The following is a 25,934-nucleotide window of genomic DNA, read 5'->3' as shown; positions in this document are numbered from 1 at the left end:
TGGGAAAGGGACCTATAAAAGTCATCTGGTCTTACTCCCTGCTCAATGCAAAACTAACTTAGATGAGGTTGCTCAGGTTTTTTTCCAGTTGAACACCTCCAAGGATGGAGGTTCTACAACTTCTCTGGGCACCTGTTTTGTGCTTGATCAGAACCTTGTTGAAAGTTTTATCTGAAAAATCTATTTGAAGCTGCAGCTCATCTCCATTGCCTCTTGTCCTATCACTGTGCATCTTTGAGCAGAGTCTGGCTCTGCCTTCTCTATAACCTCCAACTAGGTCACTGGTCCCAGCAGTAATAGCTTCCTCTCCTTAAGGCTGGACAAATGCAGTTGTCTCAGCCACCATTCATCTTCATAGCCATTTGTTGGACTTCCCTACTATGTGTTAATGTCTTTTTCAGGCAATCCTAAAGCTAGACAGAATCGTTCGGATGTGGTCCCACAAGTGCCAATTGAAAGGGAAGAATCACTTTGCTTGGTCTGCTGACTACACTTTTGCTAATGCAGCCCAGTATGTAGTTGTCTTTGCTGCAAGGGGGACAGTGCTGACTCCTGTTCAACTTGTTCCTCCTGTCTTTTCCTGCAGAGCTGTTTTCTGTCTGGTTGGCTCCCAGCCTGTATGGGGTTACTGCACCCAAGATGCCGGACTTGGCCTTTGTTGAACTTGAGGTTCTTGCCAGGCCATCTCTCCATTCAATTGGGGTCTCTGAATAACAGATCTCTCCTCTAGCATATAAGCCACTTCACCCAGTTCAGTATCCTCAGGAAGTTTGCTAAGGGGGCACTCTGTTCCATCATTCTGGTTATTAGTAAAGACAAACCTTACACCCAATATTCATCTGGAGAAACTCCATTAGAGACCAGTTGGACATGGTTTCTTTGGTTACAGCCCTTTGTGCCCAGCGGTCCAGCTGCTGTGTCACTTATTTTATAGTTCACTTATTCAGTTCATGTGTTGCCAATTTAGGTCTAAGGACAGTTTGAGACAGTGCATTAGAAACTTGCTAAAGTCAAGGCAAACAGGGTCTAGTACTCTTCGTTCACTTACAGAGCTAATCATCTCACTACAGAAAACAGATTGAGCTACTTATTTTAAAGCCGTGCTGGACGGATGTGGCTTCTGGAAAGAAAATTTGTCTTCATAATCTTCCTGGGGACCCAGGAAAATGTATTTGATCTGTTCTGTGGTTCTGTGTATGTCCAGCTTGCCTAAGAGCTTTCTAAGTTGGTCTTTCACTCATGTGGGTAATGCTTCACGTCTGTGGTACTCTGCTACTAGGCTCAGACCTCATCAGGAGAAAATTAGATGAAGACAACATTGAGTATCTAAGCCTTTTCCATGTCCTTTGTCACTACGTCCCCTGCTAGTTGAGCAGCAGGCCTTAGTCTCCCTTTGGTTGCCAGCATATCTGTAGAAACTTTGTGTTACCCTTAACCCTCCCTCTCTAGTTTCAACTCCAGCTGAGCCTGGGCTTTTCTATTTTCATCCTGCCTGCTCAAGCAATGTTTCTATACTCCTACCAAGTGTTTATTTTCTTACCTCAACCTTCTGTGTATTTTTTTATTTTTTTCACAAAACCAACCAAACAAAAAAAGTCATCCAGAAATTCTGTGTTAAACCATGTAGATCTCTTGGCATACCTACTTTCCACATGGTGGATTGTTTTTGTGCTTTGAAGAGGTTGTTTTGATCCCTTTCCGTGTTCAGTGAATGGACTGTATTATTATTAATACCTGAGTGCGTACAGTTTTTGTCTTTTTTTTTTTCAGGGTTCTGTAAAGGTAACATTTTACTTATTAAAAAATAAGTATAGTAGTAGATTATAGATGGGAATTAGCGTAAGCCCCAATCATTGGTGACCTAGATCTGCAAGTTTCATTAGCAGTGGCAATGAAATGAAACACTGGAGATCCTGATGTCTTGTTTCCTGGAAGATGCAAGTTACATTTTATGTGTTGGAGTCTCCCAACTGCTTCACTTTAGGACCAATGTTAAGGATATGCTAACCCACAAGGAGATTTCAGGTGTATGATTTTGCTGCATTCAGTTTCAAAAGAAGATACTTTTCTATGGCATCAGTTTCTTTAATCACGGAAACTTTGTAGCCTAAATGGTGTTCATGGAAGGGGAACCTGAGCAGAAGGTGGAGCCCTAGAAATAGGGTACAGTGAGTGACCTGGTTCCTTGCAATACTTTTTGCAGCCAGTGTGTCTTCTGCCATGTGGGTCATCAGTGATTCTTGCTTGTTTGTTGCAGTGTTTCAAGGTGCATACAAAAAACAGTCTGTAAGGATGTCAGCTTTTTTGGGTTTTATTTTTATGGATTTATGAAGAAAAGTGGAGAGAGGAAAAGCAATCTAATCTCTGTTGCAAGATAACTGTCAGTGAAGCCTACATTTCGTCTCCAAGTGGATTCATGTGGCAAATTGGGCATAAACATGGAGAGAACTTGTTCATTAGGAACTCTGCAAGGATGTATTTTGAAAGCCAGGGAATAGGTGCCTGTTCCATCGGTCTCAAAAAAAAGACAACAGCTGTGATGGTGTTATGCTGTTTCCCGTAGCTGTCGTGATTATGAAGTGATATAATTAACTTTCTCAAAAGCTTCACAAAGAGAAAGCTTTTCAATGATGTATCCACTTTTGTAATCCCAAGAAGAGCTTTTTGTTCCTTTAGTCACTGTCTATCACTTCTGTCTCTTACAGTTTATTGAAATCCACTTTCTTAAGTTTTGCTGGCAACACTTAGCCCCTAAAGGCTTTGCCAATCATAAAAATTATGAAATTTCATAAATGTGTGTATGAAAATACTTTTTTTTTTTCTTCTCCCTGTTGAGTCAATTCACTTGGGATTTTGGATAGAATGACTGAAAGACAAATCAGTTGCTTCACAAAGGTAATTAAGACAGTATGTGGTGTGGGAGGGGAGCAGGGGGGTGAACAGTTAGGGGTTCTTTCCTACTAATGAGCCGTTAATTAGTGAAGGGAGCTCAGCAAGTGTGTGGGCCTCTCAGGAATTACCTTTGAATGACATTTAAAACTGCTTTGGTTAAGAATGTATAATTGCAGGGGGGAGAGACTTTTTTTAACTATTTTTCCTGTCAATATAGGCCAGCAGAATTTGATAAACTAGGGCAAAAATAGGCAAAAACATAAAATTGGCATTGCAAAGCTCTTCAACATTATTTTAAAATAAGCCAATGCGTAGCTGTGATACCTTGCTGAGGATTTTGGTAACAATTTTGGTTGCAGCAGTCCTCTCTGTTGAGAACAGTAAGCTCGCTACATGTAGCTCGTTAATTACAGAGCCAGAATGTTTGATACTTGCTACCAGTTCAAGCACTGTACCATGTGAATGTGTTCACATTATTTTTAGGACCAGTCTGGAATACTTGCTTGAATATTATTGTGGGAGTCAGCCTGAAGCTGGCTGCGTTAATATTCCTTGGGCGATGTAAACCAGCAATGGGGTATGTCTGTATCATGTTCTTTCGTGCATTTCAGAATATCTGTGGCATGTCCTATGCTCTGCATCCTTTACTCTTCTGCTGTCCAGGGTTATCCAGGATAAATTGACTGCATATGTGCAGACCGTTCGCAGCTGTTTAGGGTAGAAAGAAAATAGCTTTTACATGCTCTGAGGTTAGCCATTCATTCTTCAAGCTACATGCATCTGTGGTCCCAAAGGTGAATTTTTCTCTTCAGATTCAGGTAGCATTGCTTTAATCAATGTTCTTCTGTAGAAGATAGCTAATGGATTAATTGTAAAATTTATCTTTTTTTTTTTTCCTCATTTAAATCAAGAAATTTTTCCAATGCCAATGTGTCAATTAGAATGCAGCTGTGGAGTAGTATTTCTATTACTGCTTAATCAGAAAGATCTTATCCCTTGTCTTCTCATATGTCATTTTAAGGTAGCAAATAATAAATAGTAACCTAAAAATTGAGGCAAAGCATTTGTTAGAGACAAGCTAATGGATTGCCAGGGAGCTTCAATATACTATGATTGGAGTTTGCATGTAGAATGCAAGTTTATGGAGTGTACATCACAGATTTGCCTGGAATGAAGAAAAGAAAATAAAGTAACAGAAATTTAGATGATGTTTTAAATTGATTTGTTCTAAAGTTCAGAGTTCTTAACGGAATGAGAAGCTGATGCAGCAAAACCCCATTGTATTTTAGAAAGTTTTTATTTTCAAAATTCAAAGGTGTGATTCCTCAGAAAAAGAGGGAGGAGAGGCAGCAACACAAGACTGAATCTCAAATGGGTTTAATGTATGGAAAAATGGCTTTGTATGCTACAGACAGCTGTGTCACAAAGTACCGTAGTTGTCTTGATAGTTAACAAAATCTTAACATCCTGCTGAAATACTAGGAGGTAATGTGAGGAAATGTGGCATCTCGATCATGGTCAAGGAAGAAAAAAAGTATTTGTAGCACAAGAAGGGTCTTAGTGATACTGGAAGTAGTATTGCTAAAAGCTCTAGATCTGAGGTTAGTAAGCCGGGGTGGTTTCATGCGTATTCATGTGTGTGTTAGTTCTGGCTGAGGTTGCAGGGGGCAGCATGACCATGTAATGCTAAAACTGGGAGAGTATTTAACTTGAACTGCTAATTGTTTTGTGTAGGTTTGCTGTATTTTTTAGGGAGTGTTGCTCTGCTGTTTACTTCTAATCATCATTGCCTTCATCATCAAATAAGGATGAGGCAAATCAAGCTGGCTGTGGTTCTATGCTTTCAAACTGAGGTTATTCAGTAGTACAAATAAGCAGCAGCACTAATATGAACAGTACAATTGAAATAGTGTTATCAGAGACTGGTTTGTTCACTTGTATTCCTTTAGGTTGTCTTTCAAGTGGTAAGTAAACCAGTATGTTTTGCTTCTCTTTGGGTGGACTGGGTGAGAATGACCCTACCTGTATTTTTCACCTTAGTATTTTGTTTGTCTAATTGTCACTATTACTGCTCTTTTTTGTTGTCTTGCTTTTTTTTTTTTTAAATCCAATGCTTCAGCTGTATAGTTTAAAGCTGTATGGATCCTGCACCTCAGGACTTGCAGAATTGTGATATTTCATTTATAAATGCTGATAAGAATATGCAAAATGCACATTTCTCCAATGCTGCACTTTTGTTGTGCCATCTGACTGCTATTTTATCTAAATTGGTTCTTAGGTATTTCTATCATGGAGGGCTTGTTTATACATGTTTATTATAGCCCTTATATCTGCATTTGAGCAGTTGGTTTCAGTAGTTCATACCTACTTTTAAAACAAGTTCCAGCCTGAAAGGTAAAACTCAACAGCCCTGTCTTTGCTTACAGTTCCCACCTTTCTGCAAAGAGATAGGTAACAATGTTTTGGAGCAGAAGAGTAAAAATGTATTCAGTATTGCAGGTTGATTGTATGGTTAATAAAAGGATAAGCAGCAAAAAGTGAGTAGGTGTTGAAGCTGAGCATTTCACTTGAAATGAGTTGGTATTTGTCTTGTTGAACAATAATACTGATTTGTATTAAAATATACCAAAATAGAAAGTGTCTTTTTTTTAAAGCAGTAGAATGTATGTAGGCAGCAAGTATGGCAAATTGTTATCAATTTACATGTTCAATCCAGATTATTCCAAGGTAGCATGTTCATGTGACATGGTAAATACAGTTTCTCATGAAAATGCTACTTTTGGTTTCTTCATCTTAAGATTATGCTTTGAAGGAGAGATTCTGAATTCTATGGCCACTCCTTCCACAGAATAACGTAAAAAGTTTTGGATACATTTTAGTTTTCATTGTTAGTCCAAGAATGAACAAAACGCACATGTGTATATATATGTTATGTGGAAAAAAAAAAATAATTCTGATTTCTTGTTCTGTGGTAGCCCTGTGTGTCAAGACTAGAATAAAGGGCACAGGAAAGACTGTGGAAGGTCATAAGGAGTAACAGGATAGTATGTTGTTTTCTGTAATGTTCCGTGTGGCTCACAAAACACAGTTCCTAATAAGCCTTCTGGTTGGACTTGACAATTTGTATGAAACGACACACAATTTCTTCTCTAATGCTATGCATCAAAATAATTTCAAAAATATTATAAGTGCAAAAATGGTATTTGATTTATCTTCAAATGCAGAGAGGAAAGTATTTAGAAATTATTTGCATTTCAAGGTTACATGTGTGATCTGTAATGTGAGGAATGGCATTAAAGAACACAACCTCCAAGATTTAAACTCTCTACAATGAGCACTTACGGTAATAGATTTTACGTGTAATAGCATAGCAGTGGCTGAAATAGGGAACAGGCCTTTTTCCGTAGTAAAAAGGGGCAGCAAACTATTCTGCAGTGTTAGCCTTATCAAAGCCTTGACAAGACCGAGATACCCTTTATTTTGTATTGCTGGATCACAGCTTTAGCTTATAGGTGCTGGCTTTCACACACAGCAACAGCTGCTTAACTTGCATTAATAATTTTGGAAATTGCCTTTGTATTTTAAGTGGTTTATTCCTTCTTCAAAGTGCATCTGTGTGGTGTTGCCAGATAATCAGAGCAGTTTGTAGATATGTGAAAGAAAGGAAGAGTTATCAGAACATGAGGTTTTTTCCTAAGCTGTACAAATTATACCTTTCTTTTTTCAGAGGAATTCTAGCTTCTTGTGTAAGAGAAGAAGCTTGGTAAAGGAAGTATCTATAAAGATTCAGAATTTTCAGTAGTTTCCTGGGGAGCTAAATTCATGGCTTTAAAAATGTGAAACAGCCTTTAAGGTAGGTTCACATTTCTGAGGATGTGGAGCAGTCTACTAAACGTTATTCATGAAGTAATACAGTTGTTCAGACACCTATTTACATCTTTGTAGGTATATGGACTGTGTTGCCTTTAAATGGGTGTTTAAGACAAGTAAACTGGTGCATTAAGGTCCTCAGTAGAGATTGCCCTTTTCCCTCCAGGCCAAGAGAAATAACTGAAAATTAGAAGTAGTTCAACTGAAAATAAATTATAGGTCTTACCTCTTGTGAATCTTTCTTTTTTTAGACATGCTTTGTCATTTTTTGAGCCCCGACTTAAACATTTCTATAAAAGAAAATTATCCATAAGTTTGTGCCCAGAGATTTAAGCTTTAAAATTGTGTTTGGGTGCATGATTCTGCTACTAATAGCTTTATGGAAAAAATGCAATGCATTGAATTGCACATTGTGTTAATGAGGTTTAATTTTCATCTCTGCAATGGACTTTTTGAATGAATATCTTGTGTCTTCTTATAGTAGTTCACAAGCTATTGAGGTTAACTTTCCCATTTTTTCTGGGAACGTTTGGTGCTGTGGTAACAGGCCATGGAGATAGATATCTTTGCAGCTATGAATCATTCCCAGTCATGCACAACAATCCTACAGGTCCTTTGCTTGTATGTTAAGTTCAGTTGTAGAAACCATTAGCTGTGAGGTTTTCTTCTGATTTGGAGTGTCAAATCAATATTATTTGGAGTTTCAAAGATACTGTTCTAAATTATGAATGTGTTTGGGTTTTTTTGTTCCCAACATTTTCATTGGCAAAAAGTTCTTCAATATTAATAATACATGTACCTACACCAAGTATTCCTGTCAGACACTTGAAATGGGAGTACATGACAGGATATGTGAAGGAAAAAACCTGTTGTGCTACCTCTTTTTAATATGGTGGTCTCTCTACCAAACTCTGTGCAGTTATAGCACTGTTTGGCTAAATCGCTATAAAATTGAACTGTCTATCAAGGCTAAAGAAATACGTTTACTTTTCTAATATATATATATAATATCCATATATCAGCTGAGTTAGATTTTTATCTCTGTTCTCATGGAAGGTAGTCACTGCAATTATTAAATCTATTTTTAGTAGCTTCTTTTGAGTGTTTAAAATTTCCCTGATTAAAGATACGGCTCTTGAGAGAAAAATAACAGAAAAAGGATTATTTTGGTAAGAATTTAAAAATTGCTCTGAAAATGTAAATATAGCTCAGAAGTGATCGTTAGTGTTCTGAACAAATACAGTTTAAGCTCCTTTCACTACAAGACTATGAGATAACATTATTAACAAAAATCCTGCTTAATCAACAGGGATGGCAGCAGTTAGTCTAAATTATGAAAGTATTCAGGCACAGTCTGGAATCAAGTGGTGACAATTAAGAATTGAACTGCTCTCACTGAGAGGGTGAATAATGTTCTTTTTTTATTTTTCCCCACCGTTCTCTATTTACTGTTATCTCTCCCTGCCCTGAACTTTGTGGTTCATTATAGGGCTTCTGGGAATGCTGCCAGCGAGATGCTCCTGATGGATGGCTCTGAAGCCAAACTTCAGGGGCTCTTACAATGTCTGTCAGCCTCAGCGTTGCTGTCTCCTGGGATTGCTGTCAATTTGTATCATCCTACAGCAGGCTGTAAACCCGTCTGCTTCCTGTTGTCCATGAGTTTAATGCAGACCTCAGAGCAGCAGCAGATTAACGGCATGCATAAAGGAAAAAAGTACTCGGGGACCGAAAGTCAGCTGCAGAGTCCTGTGGGGCTAGGACTTCAGGTAGTAACTTCAACATGTCAATCTGGATTAGGTGTGGGCTAGAGCTGGTTGCTAAACATAAAATGATTTTGTGGTAGAGGAGGAAGGTGGTTTAGTAGTGTGCCTTTAGGATTTCCCAGCAGGAGGAAAAGGTAAATGGAAAGTTCAGCAAGTGAAAATGAAGACTGTTCTTATTCACTGCCTTGAAGGTGTACTACTAATTAGAAATCATAATGCTCCAATAATAGATTTTCTGTATTCCTCAGATAGTTTGCTCTGCAAATCAGGACTTCTATTTCATTATGTGAATTAAAAAATAAAGATGTGAAGAACTAAAAAGACCTGGTTTTTTTTCCCTTTTCTTGTAGTTTTAAGATTATGCACAGTTAAATTGTTAAACTCCTCTGCAAGAAAGTGGTGTATAAAGTATGATAAACTTGGAAACAAACACTACTAAATCTATAGGCCTGTCTCTTCAGTTTTCAGTTAAAGAACTAACAGCACTAACTGATAAGAGTGGAATGTTGATAAATGGTTGACCTAAATCTCCTGAATAACCAGTGGGCTTGTAGTGGTTTAACCCCAGCTGGCAATGAAGTATCACACAGCTGCTCATTCGCTCCCCGTGTGTCAGGATGGAGGAGACAATCAAAAGAGTAAAAGTGAGAAAAGTCGTGGGTTGAGATAAAGACAGTTCAATAGGTAAAGCAAAAGCCACACATGCAATCAAAGCAAAACAAGAAATTAATTCACCACTTCCCATCAGCAGGCAGGTGTTCAGCCATCTCCAGGAAAGCAGGGCTTCATCATGCATAATGCATCCCCCTTCCTTCTTCTTCCCCAAGCTTTTAATGCTGAGCATTGATGTCATATGGTACGGAATATCCCTTTGGTCAGTTGGGGTCAGCTGTCCCAGCTGTGTCCCCTCCCAGCTTCTTGTGCACCCCCAGCCTGCTTGCTGGTGGGGTGGGGTGAGGAGCAGACAAGGCCTTTGCTCTGGGTAAGTGCGGCTCAACAATGGCTAAAACATCCCGATATTATCAACACCATTTTCGGCACAAATCCAAGACATAGATAGTCTTATACTAGATACCGTGAAAAAAATTAGCACTATCTCAGCCAAAAGTAGTACAGGACTTCATTAATTGAATGTGTGGAGTGGCAATTGAACAGCATCACAGTCAGCAGAAGACAAGTTGAAAATGTGTTTGTTTCCTGTTTGGAAAAGGGATATGAAGCCTGGCAGAGGTCTGCCAGGTTGGGAGTGAATGGAAGGGGGTTTGTTCAGGCATTTTGTTTGGTGTGCTGTGTGTCAGAGGAGGATAATACTGTCTTTTGGGCAGTGCTTTGAGGTCTTTCATTAGAAAGAATGAGTCAATGTCAGCTAATTTGTAGTTACTCAGAAGCAACTAATACTGGCTCCCAACAGAAGTGGCGAACTAATTTTTAACTTCAAGTGGGGATCAAAACTGGACCAGGAGTACTAGGTTTTCTTTACAAATTAAATTTTCCAGGAAAAACATGAGCAGTTTTATCTTCAGAAATATCCAGGAACCTGAGCTAATATATTCCTGCTTTATTTGACAGTATTTCTGAGGACCAGAAGAGTAAAAATAACACGTGCCACATCCTCTTTCCTCCCCCTGTATAAGCACAAATTTTACCTTTTTGAATGCAGTTCAATTCCTGACTTTGTCCCCTCAGTAATGTGTTCTGTAAGTGTATAACGCTTTCTGCATTCATTTGGTTTAGTCTATAGTTTTTGTCATTTTTCTAAAGTGTTAAATGATTGTGAGTAGGTTACAAACACACTTATCTAACTTGTGCGGTTTCACATTCAAGTATTTAGTATTTTAATATTCTACTGTATTTTTTGAAAATTTTTCTTTCATACTATTACATTCATAGTTTTACCTTCAGAGATTTTAGTAGTTTAAGTATTTAAAAAACACAAATATAAAAATACTGCCTTTATATTGGATAAAATTAGCAATGACCTGAGTTATTTCCACATGTACTTACATAGGTAATTTTCCTTTTTAATTGTTTGTTGCAAGGTGCTTTCGTCATTGAGTTTGTAGCTGTTTTGTGAGGTTGGTTGGAAAATATGTTTTTCTCACCAGTTACATTCTATGTCCTTCTGTAGGCCAGTGGAGTGCAAAGTTTGCATTTGAAAGTGAAAAAACTGTGAAGACTTTTTTTTTTTTTTTTAGCCAGAATGTTTTTCAGAACATATGTTCAAGACCTGTTTTATAAGGTGTGTAGCTGACATTCAAAAATGATCTCCTCAAAAATATCTTGTTATCTGCCCGTGGGTATCAAGCACAGGCCTTGTGAAAGTTCAGAAAAACAGTGTAGCTTCTTAGCAATTTAAATAAGAATTTGTATTCCTTCATGTTAAGTATTAATGCTAGTAATATCATAAACCCTCTTGCATCTCGTGGGAGAGCAAGATTACTGAGTCAAAAGAATGTGTTTTCTTCCTTACAGGCATTATACCTTTATGAAAGCTTCAGCTGAAGTGTCTTTTGCATAGTTACTGACATTTCTTCAGGGAATATTTTTTTTTCCCCCTGAGCCTATCTACTTATGAAGGTTTTGGCACCCACAATTAAGAACATGATTATGAATGTATTTTGACAAGATAGAAATTTTCATGCTTCTAGTGGAAAACTTTTTTCAATTATCTCAGGTTTTGCGCAGCTTTTGGAGAAAGTGTTCATAGTCTCAGTATTTTTCTGCTACTGTTTAATATAAAAGGGCAATAGGATATACAGCTTAATTTCATTTTCACCTTCAATATATGAAGATTGAGGTCTTTGTTTCAGTATATGCAGCTTGCACCGTGTTTTTCCACAATAAGAGTTAAGAAAGCAATCAAAAATTTTATTCATGCTATAAAAAAGTTTTAATTTGCTTTTTCTGCACATAGCACAGTCTAGTAGAGGGTTTTATTGGTTAGTAAGCCCTGTGCTTTGATTTTGCAGTTAAATATTTGCATTGGAAGTTAAGGTATATTGTAGCGATTTACAAATGCAGCTACAGTTCCTGATGTATTTAAGTATATCTGCTCAATAACATAGCCTATTACCCGATTGCAGATAATATGCTTATCTATGTTACATGTAATTTATTCTATTAGATGAGATTTGTGTTACTAATATAAAATTGTATTAGAAAAAGCCATGTGGGTTTAAGAAATTGGTGTCTTATCTGTTTGGTATACTTAGACAATACAAACTGCTGAGCTTTCTGTGAAAATAATTTCACTGAGACTTACTGTGGAAATTCTTTCCAAGTATGGATGCTGATGCAGAGCTGTGTGCAGCAGTTAAAAAATTCCCACTTTCTAGAGGCTTACGTGGATTCTCTGTGTCAACAAGCATTATCTAAGGTTATAAACAGGGTAAGTAACTCTGTGGTCTTCAAGGGTATGATCAGAGGTTACTGAGACCTTGTGGGGCAGCTAAAGCCTTTGGAACTAAGATGAGTTTGCAAAGTCATCTGTGGTAGGAACATCGGATGTTGGCCAACAAAATTAATGTTGAGTTACATTGTCCTATATTGCCTAAAGCAATACTCCAGTTGTTATCGTTAATCCATAGCTACTGCTTCAGTTGTACACAAGTTACATCTAACCTAATACTTGCAACAAAACAGCATGTGCATACAAACAAAAACTATGCCAGTGCATTCACATGCTTAACTGACCTATTACTATAAATATAACTACTTACTACCAGCACCTCCCTATAGCAACACTATGGAAGTGTCATCCCATGCACCACCCAAGGAATGATGGGAAGGTATCAGCACTGATGGTTGCCATTGACTGTCACTCATCTGAAAGTAATCTGACTGATGCGGGCCAGGGTCCATATATATATATATATATATATATATATATATATATATATATGTGTAGCTTCTCTTTGCAAAGACTGAAGGCAGTCCTCCCTGACTGCTCAACAGTCAACACCACCAGCATCTTCAAAGGAACCTCCCCAAGACTGGCCTGCTGCAACTTGTACATTACATAGCTTGCCTAATCAGATATTTTTTGGCAGACCGTGTAATTACACTTAATTTTGATTATGGACCTTACAGCTCAACTGTTAGTTTTGTTTCTCTACAGTCATCTTAAAACCACAGTTCAGACATTTGTGTCAGGCAGTTTAAATGCTGCAGGAAGGCTGTGCAGCCCTGCCTTGGATCTTCAGACCTGCATATAAGATTAGTCTCTTGTCCAATTACCAAGTGAGAAGCACTGGTACATATTTTGTACTATAACAGCTTGTGGGGTTTCAGCCTGTAGTGTAAGATGGAGCATATGTACTGCCCAGTGGCTTCTGTATGGGAAATATGAAAGGATTGGTATCTTCACTGAAAAGTGGTTAGTGATCCATAAATCAGAAGAAGTTGAAAATGGTTGCTGCAAATCTCACCTGCTTGCCATTTACAGTGATAGTTTGAGAGCTATTGACACTGTCTTGCTGCAGAAGTGTGCCATAGTTTTCGAAGCTGATCTTAATGCAAGCAGGCATACAGTTTGGCTGGTTTTTTTGAGGCCAATATTTGATATACGCTTTCCATAAATGTTAGAAAACTTGATGTTTGATGCTGGATTAATCTTTTGATAAATTGTAAATGGTGTCAAAGGCAAGTGTGCCCTGAAGGCTTGTTGCTTGTAGTCATGGTTCTAGTATAGGTCCAGGATGGGTCTCAGGCTCTTCCATAAATACCGATATCCTTGTATCACTGGATCCTTGTATCCAGCTGCTCTACTTGACATTATTTGGATGCTCTTTATGCTGCTAGCTTTTTTCTTGGTGTCTTTAATCAGCTCTGACTCCATAGCCATAAGCAGATTTTCTTTACAGCTGCAAGGATTAAACTAAATTTCCAGGAACATCAGTAGTATATATGTTTTGTGCCACTGCATCTCAGTGCAAGGACTAATTAATTCTTCAGATATCATTGTCAGTCTCTGGTCTCTGTCTGATTCCTTGACCTGTGTGTTCCTGTCAGTTCTCTACTGAAAACGTTCCTTTTCCTTTCCCGCCGTCTCTGTCAGCTGAGGAACCACAGATCCACTGAAAACATGAGGCTGGAAGGCACCTCAGTGGAGTGTCTGGTCCAAGCCCTGGCCCTGCTTAGACAGGTGCTGACTTTCTGACCAGGTTGCTCAGGGTGAAAACATTCGCATCCCAGACCAGAATCTGTATTGTCCTGTTCAAAAACTTGCAGGCTTATCTCTCTCAAAGCAAAAATAAGTTGTAAATTACGGATACCTCTCACCTGGGATAGAGCAGCAACTCTACCCCGCTTTTCACTTCTGCATTTTGAGATAAACGAACTCAGCCTGTTGCAGTGAACATGAGAGTGCTCTTCCATAAAACTGCGTATTGCGGTGATAGTTGCATTAAGAGTCATGCGTGTGTTGCTCTAATGAAATGATCTGGCTGATGCGGTGTCTCAGTTTTTATAGTCTGATATGGTGGAACTGAAGCAGTGTCAAGAAAAAATACAGAAGGAGATAAAAGACTGTAGCTAGTTGAGTTAGATACACTGAAACTGTTTTCTAAAACAGCAATACAAATGGAGGCAATTGCAAGCTTTACCTAATGAGAAAATTTTTAGCCAGGCAAGCCCTGTAAGTGACAGAAGGAATTACTTGTCTCTGTGTGAAACCTCTGAGCCTATGTGCTACTGGGCTGTGTGAGATTTAGGTGGCTAAACTGGGTTTTCATTTCTTTCTTGAGAGTGAATTTATGAATGTAAGTTATTCTTAAAGGTACAAAATTTACCTGTAACATTTCTGCCAGCATAATAGAAAATCAAATTGAGAGAGCCAATTTTGCTTTAAATATGAAAGTATGTTAAATCTGTAAATAGTGTTTATTTGTATATTTGTAGTACTGCTGGCAGCTGAAATGCATAGACTGAATTACATACAGTTCTTTTACTGCTCTTCTCCAGCTTTTGAACTGTATCGTTTAAAATCATAGATATGTTACCACTTTATTGCTGAAACTTTACATACCTTACTGGTTTGCTTTCTCTTTTTAGGTGTCTTGGCTTTTTAATCCAACAAGAAGTGAAATAACAAGTCTAGATAGCGGAAATATAGATGACATTTTAAGTAAGTATTTTGAATATTATTTTTTCTTTGTATGTTTACAGTCACTTACCTGTGCGAGTCTTGCAAAGCTATTAAGTGAATATGCATACCCTAGCTTTGAATATATGAATTGCAATTGACACAGAGCTATTAAGAGCCTATGATCAAAATTAGCTGTCTGAACTAGTGTATCACCCAACAAATTAACTTCATTGTAATCTCAACGAGGATTTTTTTTTGAATCTGAGGATTGAAGTGTCTGAGAAAAATAGCTGGTATCTTGTTTGCAGATAGGAGTGCTTGAATGCATAAGCAGAACCTGTCAAGGCAGCATCTTAGAAGTTCCCCTCAAAACAGCAGCAACTGAAACCCATGGTGATGGGCCTTAAGTATCTTGCTTGTTCTGCTGTGCTTTTCCTCAGGTTAAGCATTGTCCTGATTCTGGTGGCTTATAGAAAGGAGACCTCTAAATGAAACAGATGTGTATTCCTTGTTTGAAACCTTTTCTCCTGAAAAGTACGCAGTTTGCCAGTATCTGGTTATATTCATATGAAACAATGTAATAACTTTTTTCTAATATATGGAGAAAAAAATCTTTATGCTCTTTTATTTGTCTCTACTAGAATCTGCCTACTATTGCAGGATTGCTTTGTGTAGTAAATGTATGATGAGGGATATGAAACCTGTTTGTAAATAACTTGTATACAGTGGAAAATGTAAAATCCTTCTGTAAAACATTATTCATAAAAGGAAATATATGCAAAGTGTAAGTACTTTTTAAATTTATCCGATTACTTTCAATGAATACTTTATGCCTTGGAGGTAACTCTATATTTCTCTATGCTTATTAATTTCCTGTTTACCACTTGCATTCTTTGCTGATAATGAAAATCTTAATGCCATAATTTTAATCAAAACTGTACTTTTTCCCAGCTTTCTCAAGAGTTGTATTTTTCTTGATGTTGTCTTTTCCAGGCTTCCAGCATCTTTGCGCATAACTGCTTCGTAACTTTGTCAATAGTGCAAATTTGTCTTGCAAACTTCTGCTTTATAAAGCTGCAGCTGATACTCTATAGTTCCAGTATTTATTTCAAGTTTTTTTCAATGTCTAGGCCACTACTATTAATAAAAATGAATTTACAGCATGGTTGTTATACTGTGTAAATATCACGATTTAATTTTTTGGGCAAGAGATTTGTCTTCATGGTTTTGATTTATTTTCCTTTTTTTTTTTTTTTTTTTGTATGTGAAAAATAATATACAGGAGCATGATTTTACTACCTCATCATATGTATCCCTATAGTATTGCATTTTTTGTATTATTGTCCCGTAGCATTTTTCTTTTTTGGGGACTAAAGATTTCTCTGCTACCTTTTTGCCTTAGTATCCAGGTTCTTAGCAAATAAGGCAGGTAAGGACTAACCAGAGCAAGTTGCATAGGCAGACTGCATGTTGGTCATTCTTCTAACCCAAATAGCTAACACTTCAGCTTTTAACTGTTTTTAACACTTATGAAAAATCTAGCTAATGCTTAAAAGATATGCTAGAGTGCAACTTCTGGCTTTGAGTGCCTTAATTTTAAATCCAGAATTACTTTTTGTCTCATGCGTTACTTAATTACTACTTTGATGTCTTAATACCTTAAGTATTGACATTTTTTCTGTCTGATATATCAATAAAGTCAATAAAATTATTGACTGAAGGTTTCTTTTGTCACTTTCCCATTTAATATAGATTAAATTTCAGATAAGATTTATCCTGGCAGTTTTCTAGCAATTAGACTAAGTTGTATGCGGAATAATCTAAAATATTTGCTTTTATAATTGTGGTGTGTATTTTTATAATCTCAGATAAAAGCACTAAGAGGTTTGCTTCACAATGTGACATTGGGTTTTTTCTTTTTCTTTCCTCTCAGACAATGCAGATGTTGCTTTAGTTAATTTTTATGCTGATTGGTAAGTTATACAAGTTGGGTTTTTTTCCTATGTTTAAACTTCTCTCTTCTGAAAACTCATGTTTGGCTATAGTTTTGTAATTGAAAATACAGTCATATGTTGCTTTCAAACTAGTTGGTTTTTTATGTCCTGATTACTTCCTCTTTTGCTGTTCTGCCATCTTTTCTTCCATTCAGGGCTCCTATCAGAAAAAAAAGGCTTCTGTAGTAGTATGGTATAGCATGCTATGTAATTGATTTTTTTTTCCCTCTTAGACAGTTTTCATTAACTTTTTGCTCCTTATCATACTATAGTCCAAAATATTCCATTTTTCTGTTTTATTCTATGTTGGTCCCATGCTTGTGTGCTAAAAAGAAGGCAGCTTGAATTTACACTAAAAATCAATTCCTCCTCTAATCTAGAAGACCTTCCAAGTGGAGAACTAGAGAAATTATAATTGAGGGATGAAATCTGAGCATCCAGAAAAGGAAAGAATTTGGGGCCAGATGGGTTAGACATTATGAAAAACATACTGAAAGGGAACAGTTTACCTGAAAAAAAATTGTTTTTTAAAAACTTGCATACAGATTCATTGTTAGAATTAATTTCAGCACCATACACTTTTTTTTTTAAATTGTGTAAGAAGTAATTTTAAATGTTCTTTTCTGCTCCACCCTTAATATTTTTAAAAGAATCTTTAGCGAGGACGAAACCAGAAAAAGTGTTCAGAGAAAGTAAAATTTAACATGTAAATTAATATAGAAAAAGAGGTTAGAAGTAAAGCAATATATAAACCAAAGTACTGCACTTCAAATATTCCTCTCCCTGCTGTTTTGCTTTGTGAGCATAAAGCATTGGCCTTCAGACTCAAAGGTTATGTAGGTGATTAGACTTCTGATTCCTTTCACCTCCTTCACATCCCACTGTACGTCTAAGTCTGTAGGTTTGTATGGCCTAGAAATAGAAAGCATACAGAGCTTTACATGAAAAATTTACAGTTTGCCTTTACTGATAATTCATTCAACTAGTAGCAGGGTAATTTGAATTGTTTTGTAAAAGTGATTTTGAAAAATTCATACCCAGTCTTTTCATGCAGAAGTTCTCAAAGATGTTTTTAATGCCTTCATTTAAACTTTGCATAGAGATTATGCCAATCGAAACCAGTTTAATAACCTTTGTATATACCTCTGTCATTTTATAGACAATTGTTATGTTCAATTAGTTTGCATCTGTTCATTTGCTACCACAGACTAAACTGAGGCACATTTGAAACTGTAGAATTTTTCTTTAGAGAGATTGCATTTGTTTACCAAGTAAGCTGTTTGTTTGAAATGTCTTTCTTTATAACAATAGTACAACTAAATAACTAGTTAAGAAAGAAACTAGGTCTAATCTCTTACCTGTTCTGTATAAAATTATGCCGCAAAGGCTGTCTTTTGAAATGAAACTTCAGATAGTTATTTTCAGTCTGTGATCTGCAGATAGCTGGTGGATCATGGGCTACTTCAAAAGGTTTTAATAAAGATAACCAAGGAATGCAAACCTTGGAGAGTAAATTTAATACACTGAAATTTGGGGTCTGTATTGCAATTGAAAAATCATTTTTGGATTTTCCATAAGATGTACTGCAGGAGGGTAAAAAACTATGTTCTGATACTTCTGTGATAAGGGGAGTATACTGGTATTTTAAAACTTAATATAATAAGGTAACAAGCATCCTGTTTTAGGGCCTTATTGCCATAGCTCACTCTGCAAATCCCCACTGTTATCAGATCCTCTGTAGAATAGATTTGCTTTGAATTTAAAGACTTGCATGTGCTTGCAAGTTGGTTCGCATTATAGCAAGCCATAATTTTAAAACATCACAGCCTTAATTATGATCATTACAGGTAGGCATTCAGTAATAACCTCTCAACCTAGCATGCTGCCAGCCTCTGATGTAACTTGACCTTTGAATGAGAACAGAACAGTTTTGCTGATGTAGATACTCTGCTGTGAGAAGAGAAGAACGAGGAATGAGGAATGTAACATAACATGCTGCATAAATGGGTAGCATACAGTTGTCCTGCCCAGAGCAGGTTTCTTTCAGAAAATGGCCTTAAGCCCTGTTTGTATTTTGAGAGCAAAACTTGCCTCTTCACTTGAGTGTGTAGATGTAACAGCATCCCCAGGCTATCGCTGCTAAGTTTAAGCAGGGCTTCAGTGCGGGCTGTTTTATTGCAAGTCTGCTCCATGAGGTCTCATTCTGTCAACTTCCACAGTGCTGTTTTATGTCTTGAATTTAAAATTCTGCTCTGTGTTAAGAAGAACAGATTATAAATTTTTTATATATATATATTAACACTAGTGCGTAGGTCCATTATTACCCTAAACTCCCCAAAGCCACCAAGGCATCTTTCCAATGCTCCAGCCTTTTCCATGGGCAGAAAGAGAGAATTTGCTTCAGAATCTGACATGACTAGACAAAGGGACCCATGGGATTCTCTTTGTTCATAGTGATGTAATAGCAGTCTGTTAAAATTCTACCAAACTTGAGCAATAATATAATAAGCAATACTTATAACTTCTATTTTTGACTGTTAGAAAGTTATCTCTGTGGTATTTTTTGAAGTTGATGGTGAGTAGTTGAATCTCAACAATTCAAGTAACATCTCTTACTGTATTTTTAAAATTACTTGCCCAGGGATAACTGAGGTAGAAAAAATGAAGAGCAGACTTCATGAATAGAATATATTTCCTGAAGACTTTTAATGGATTAATAATGTTTCCTAAGCAGATAAAGCAGGGAGGCATGGGGGATAAAGCAGATAAATCTAGAATGATTTCCCCCCACCCCAACCTGAATTATTTAAGTTACTTTTGAACCTATTTTTACCTAGTTAGTTACTGGGATGATTACCAATAGATGTGCTTTTCCAGTAGCTTTTCTTTCTTTGTTTTCATTTTTTTTCAAATATTGACATATTCCCAGAGTCATCAAGTAAAACATTTCAAATTAATATTTTGAAGTTATGATTTTGTGTTCTATCCACAGGTGCCGCTTCAGCCAAATGCTGCATCCTATTTTTGAGGAAGCTTCTAACGTAATTAAGGAAGAATATCCAGATAAGAATCAAGTGGTGTTTGCTAGAGTAGACTGCGATCAGCATTGTAAGTAAACCCCAATTTAGATTTTTCCATGCTATCCTGCCAGTAAATTACTCATTGCATCAAACAATATATTAGACAGCAATCTGAGATGGAGCCGTACCTGCCTCATCATTTAGCCCAGAGTTGCTTGTATACATCAGTGAACCTCTTTTTGCAAATTTGTAAGGGCATTCTCCAGTGTTTCTTTCTCATTGCATCCATAAACATACATTTATATGAGTTCAGCCTCTCTCATTTAATGGGGAAAAAAAGGACTGGGATTATAAATTGAATTGGCTTATTGAGGTGTCAGAGAAACACTAGTGCAACAAATGGTGCAGGTCTTCACTACCAAGAAGAGGAAGAGGTAACTTTCCATTGTCAGCATCAAGAATATGTTCTGCTCAGGTCTTCCTTCCAACTAGGAGTCATGGTGGACTCTAAGTTGCCTTTCACATAGCCAGGAGGAGATCAGAGCTTTTCTGCTTTGTTATTTGTACACACACTAACAAATGGTTACCTGTTGGGTTTTCCCCACATCTGTAAATACATGAAAATGATATGCCAAACCTTACTCATTTTATGCTGGTATTAATCCCAAACGTTGCTTTTTAATCCCATAATAAGTAAAATGTAAGGAACATCTGCTGCATATTGAAAGACAAATGGATAGCACTGAGGTTTTTATTACAGTGCTTTTTGTAGTATAGTATCAGCTGTATCGTTTTATGCTTCTCAGAGTTTTACAGCATTCACAGGTATAATTTCTTGCAGTGACTTGTGATTTCCAAAGAGTACTAACAGCAGGAATTCAGTTCTAATCAATACTGATTATAATATTTGGGCTTTACGAAATTGTAAGCAGCACTGCAGCTGAGGAATCACTGCACAGAGTTATTAGTTTATATCTGCAGCATATTCCTGACACTTACATTGACCCAATAGTTGTGTCTATCTAAAGAGAGAACTTTATAGGACAGGAAAATGCGTATCTATGAAAATTATTTGATTTCATTTACTTTTTTCTTTCCCCTTTTGACAATCTAACTTTTTTGATGTTAGAGAGGATTTTTCCATATAATGAGAATTCTCGGCTTGAAGTGTCTTGGTTCTTACTTGCAGATTTAAAAGTCAGTAAGTCAGTCTTCCACTGGCACCATTGTGTGCTCTGTTTTGTATACATGCATGTAGTTGCCCAACAGTACGAGAGCCTATCTTGTGATCTTGAAAGAGATCTCAAGCATTAAAAAAAACCCCCACAAACCACCAAACTTTCATGGGAGCAAACAGAATCCACTCAGTATCTGAAATGTAAAATAAGCTGATTCTTCAAACTGGTGGGAGTGGCCAAGGAAATTCTGATTTGTCTTTTCCCAAAGATCAGTAAGACCAGTTCGTGACCACAGGAAACGTAAATGCCTCTGGGCTTAAATCTTTGAATCACTGGCATATGGGAACCCCTTTATAGCCTCAGCTGGAAAAGAGGTGCAACAGTATTCACCTAAGGCGGCTGCATGCTTCAAAGCTGCTCAGGTACCCTCCTGTGTTGGAGTGGTAGTTACGTCTTGATAGGTATGTCTTGATACAAACTTGATACAAAGTTTGAATGTTGGTGTTTTTGAAGAGCGGTTACATTAGGCACATGGCTGTAGAATCTCCTCCTCTGAGCAGATCTAGTGGCTTGAATACAGTGTAGAACAGTGCAGTTCTGTAACTGCCTGGAGCATTTCCAGAGCAGCGGCAGAATGAAGAGACCTGGCTGTATGTAATGTGCTACATTAGATATTTTTTAGTCTCCCTAACTTACAAGTCCAATAGCATTTTTTCTTTCTCATTATAATGTTGTCTCTGTTAAGTGAATGATTTCCTACCTCCTTCCTGAGTAGCCGTTTCCAGTATCACAGATTTTTGGGGGGTTTGTGAGGGTTTGGTTTTGGCCGGGGGTGTGTGGTTGTGTTTTTGTGTTTTCAGGTTTTTTGGACCTGGAATACCCTCCCAGATCTCAAATACTTAACTACATTTTCAGCTTCTTTTTTTCACACTTGGTATTCTCTTCTACTTGCAATCATCCATCTGTATGGTGTGTCTGGGAGATCTTAACCAAAAGCATAGCATTAAGTACTCGTAATTTCCATCCCTAGAAGTCAATTTTCAAGTAAGGCAATGAAATCCTTTGGAGGAGTATATTGAAGGCAAAGCCTGACAGGCAGTCTTTGCTGGATTTTTCTAATTGAGTTTTTTGTCTTTCTTTGTTCTGAGATCTACTGCAGGATCTAGACAAATAAATAGCAAGTGTTATGATTAGGTTTGTATCAGCTTATTAAGCCAGTCACTCTACATACTTGAAATTACTTTTACTTATACTTTTGTATATATTCTAACACTTTCATCAGTAATAGTTTTTCAAATAACCTTGAATCAGTTGGGGAGAAGGGGAGAATTAAGGACATTCGTACTTCCAGTTTACTACAACCTTTTATGGTTGTCCTTAAGTATTATCTCAGTGTTTAACAGTTTGGTTGGCTCATCTTTTCATTGAGTTAAGATATTGACAATGAAACTTTCTGTAAAGTTCTCACAAAATACTGTAGTAAGTCTGTACTCAACATCAGCCTGTGATGTTGAGTTTTATTGTTAAGGTTTGCATTAACAACTGAAGTCCTTATTTTGTTTGCTGTAGCTTTAGTTGCTTGGGTAATTCAGAGAGTCTTTGGGCTGCTGGATACCCAGTGTTTAGAGATGTTCTTGTCTTAGCCGTTATGCCTAAAAACAGTGATGTGTTGTCGTCCCATCCCGTATCCTCCCCCCCCCTCCCCTCCCCAAGTATTTGAAACACCTTAGAAGCTTATTGCTTAATCTTCTCATGTGCTCATTGAATTGAGCTCATGAGAGCTTGTTACAGAGAGCTAAGGCCTGGATGGAGGAGAAGATGTTACAGCAGAGATTGTCTTCCTTCCCCTGGGAGTAGGTGTAGTGGGCTAAGTAGTATGAGGCAGCCAGGTGTTTTGGTCTTTGTTTTTATTACTGGAATACTATGAGTTCTCTGTACTTACTATTTGTGTCCTTAACTTAAGAGGATGATGAGCATGACTAGTGCTGCAGAAGCTGTAAAATGTGAGAACTAAAAATAAAATCCTGTGACAGACCAAGTCTTTTTTCCCCAATTTGCATTGCCTTTTTGAATTAGAATAGTAAAGCTGCATAGGTCATTCCTGGTTCCTAGTGTTTATTTACTGGGTTGTAAGCAATGGTATGTTTTATGGCACATAGTTGTTGTGTATGTCCTAAAGTTTTAAGTATTTTAACTTTGATTTTGATGGATGTAATAGCAGCTTTATAGTAAGAGGGTGAATATTACTCAGTTATCCAGCTTGGGCCTGCTGTAATAGTTTACTAAATGCTGGAGTCAAGATTGTTATTGTCTCTCCCCACCCCCCATTTGACCTTTATATTTTTGCTTGTGTTTACATATTATAGCAACACTAGAATGTTTTTGCCAATATTTTGGGGTTTATTATGCCTGCAGATTTCATACCACTAGTAGTTCACTATTAGGATGATGTTCTAGAGATGGTGGATTATTTGCACTACAAATGATCTGCTTCTTTTTGAAGGCAAGTCTCTGTAGGGAGTCCAAATAGCTGATTTCAGGCCACTCAAAAACAGCTTTCAGAATGGTCAGCCAGGCATAGATACTTTCCATTTAATGTACTATTATTGAAGCACACTGCAGGGCCCAACAGCTCACGCCAGCTTCTGAGGGTAAAGCAAATTAAAGAGAATTATTGATGCACCGCCAAATGTTTGATTCCTAATGACAAAACCATCATTCTGTCTGCTCTTATAGCCAATATAAAGATGTTTTTCTGGGAAATGATAGGCCCCAATGTGATGAAATACAAAATCTAAACATTAAAACTATATCAAACCTCCATATGTGCTACATTTTATACCAATTTATAATATTGTGGAAGATATTTATAACTGAAATGTGTAAGTTAAGTCATCCAGCTATTTTTAAGCTGATGTGGAACACACACTACAGATAAATCTGATGAAGCAGGTACTTCTTCAGTTTCCAAGACCTTATCCTTTTATAGCTTAGAAATCTCCAAGTTCCGCTACATTGTTTGCTGTTGAAATCGTTAGTGGTTTTGGTGTGTTTGATTTAGTAACTCACTTACCTTAAAATTTATGCACCTCTATTCTGTAATACCTAATAAAAGTGACCTTCTATATAAAATTATAGAAGATCCTTCTGCATATACATTATTAGGAAGGTTTTAGTTTGGGTGTTTTTTTGCTTGCTTGTGGGTTTTTTTTATCCTTTGTGTTAAGCCTCAATGTTGGAAGCTCACTTGGTACCATGGATTTTCCGTGTTTATGTGCTTCTATACTGCAATACTCAGTCACAGAGAACTCGTGTTTCTGGAGGAGAGTTGGTTTTGAACAGTTTCTGTGAATTCAATATTAGGAATTATGGTACAGACTTCTTATAAACTAAAGTATATATTGTGGTTTTAATTCTACTACACCAGTATTTCCTTTGGTTGTGGAGTAATAAAAAATAGCAGTGGGTTTTAATAAATCTTTGTGTTTCCAAACAGAAAACAACTTCTCACTGGTGGGGTGTTGATAAGTGCTTTGCTAGACAGACTGATTAGGGGGCTATTGGTTTTTCTTGGAAAATGGCCATGAGTGGTACTCACATTCACTACTTGAGCTGCTGATCTCTCTGGGTCTGGCTATTCCTGTAATGTCTGCTAATGTTAGTGTTCAGAGAGTTACTTAAATTATATTGCTGCTGTGTCTTTGGTAAGCAAAATAACTCAGTACGGTAACAAATTTGGAGGTTCATAAATGAACTATAAATGAAACTATAAACAAAAATGAGGATTTCATTGCATTCGTGCCACTTTGCCTGGAAAAAAACCACTGGTCTGAAAGTTATTTGGCTAAAATAAAAAGTGGAAGTGATTCAGAGAGGTGGTTGATGGCTCTCCTCAGGAGAGCCATTTTGTTAGCCTGTCGGAAAAGGTTATGGGATGCCTACTGATGAGGCCCCGCTAAAAGCAGGCATGGCTGTTGTGAATGCTCCTTTGCAGCAGAAGGTGGTCTAGATTTGTTGTTACTCAGCTTCTTAGTAGCTGAGTTTGATGTAGGTCATTGATTGCTTTTCTTGTACCTGTTTTGGTCCATTATACAAGTCACCAGTATCACAGGCATCGGGGTGGGATGCCTGGTTTAGATGGTCTTCCAAGTTCCTTTCTAATTCTGCTTCCTGTGAATATTCCCAGGTCTTATGGTTATGTGCAACTGTCAGGAGAAGAGTAGTTTAACTGGGGAGAATTAATGCTATATTACGAAACACTTAAGCATAAGGTGAATGTAGTGCTGTATGTGGGGAACTAGGAGGCAAAAAGGCATTTGTCAGTGAACTTGAGAGAAAAAAGCCTGTGGAATAAGTAAAAAGGTACCTATCAAAGACAGATTTAATTTCTCATCTGTAGTGTGCCCTGGCAGGTAGCCTGAGGGACTTGAAAAGATGCGATTGATCTCAAATGAGCAAGCAGAATACTCATTTGGTTGTCCCAGCTTCAAATACACAGCTGCAGGAATTTTTTCCCTTTGAGATAGAAGGTATTGCACAAGGGTGAGGAAGAATTAAGATGATTTGACACAAAAAAAGCTTAGTTAGATCCAGTAAATTCAACTACAAATATATATATATATATATGTAGCTACACAACTCCTGTATCCATCATGTGAAAACAGAATTAGGAAGTGCAGTAGCCTGGCTTTGTCCTAGTTCTTCCTCAGACAACATTAAGACTCTCCTTAGAAAACGGAACACTGAATATTTTCAAAGATTATTTTTATGGGGGTTGAGTTTTGGAACTTAAGATATATATATTTTTTTTTTCCCCCCAGATAATTTTTTCAGGCTATTGTAGTCCTCTGTTAGGCATGTGAATTGCTTCAGGTGGTGCCTTATATTATGAGATGGGTATTTAGGATAATTCTCAATATTGTTCAAATCCTAGTGGACATGTTTTTGAAAGCCAGTCCTGTAGACTTAAAATCTAAGTATTTGTTGGATGGCAGTATGAATTATGACCATGGAAGACTAAGACAGTGGCTTGAGTTAATGGTAGGGTGATACCCTGACCCTTGTAAATATTGCTGGTCCTTCAGTAGGAAGGACCTTAACTACATTGTGGGTGGTAACCTACTTCATAGAAT

General features: G+C 37.2%; 1 protein-coding gene across 1 annotated transcript in view; it reads left to right on the top strand.

Moving 5' to 3' along the window:
• The window catches only part of ERP44 (endoplasmic reticulum protein 44), a 55,383-nt gene that overhangs the window by 6,601 nt on the left and 22,848 nt on the right, over positions 1 to 25,934 (top strand). Inside the window, exons 2-4 of the mRNA XM_055703787.1 lie at positions 14,577 to 14,649; positions 16,544 to 16,583; positions 19,597 to 19,712. Coding sequence (XP_055559762.1) covers positions 14,577 to 14,649; positions 16,544 to 16,583; positions 19,597 to 19,712 — 229 coding nt within the window. The remainder of the gene's footprint in view (positions 1 to 14,576; positions 14,650 to 16,543; positions 16,584 to 19,596; positions 19,713 to 25,934) is intronic.

Source organism: Falco cherrug, chromosome 3, assembly GCF_023634085.1.
Source record: "Falco cherrug isolate bFalChe1 chromosome 3, bFalChe1.pri, whole genome shotgun sequence".
In the NCBI taxonomy this organism is placed as follows: Eukaryota; Metazoa; Chordata; class Aves; order Falconiformes; family Falconidae; genus Falco; species Falco cherrug.
The sequence above is the reverse complement of the archived record's forward strand: the minus strand, read 5'-3'. Positions and strand labels throughout refer to the sequence as shown.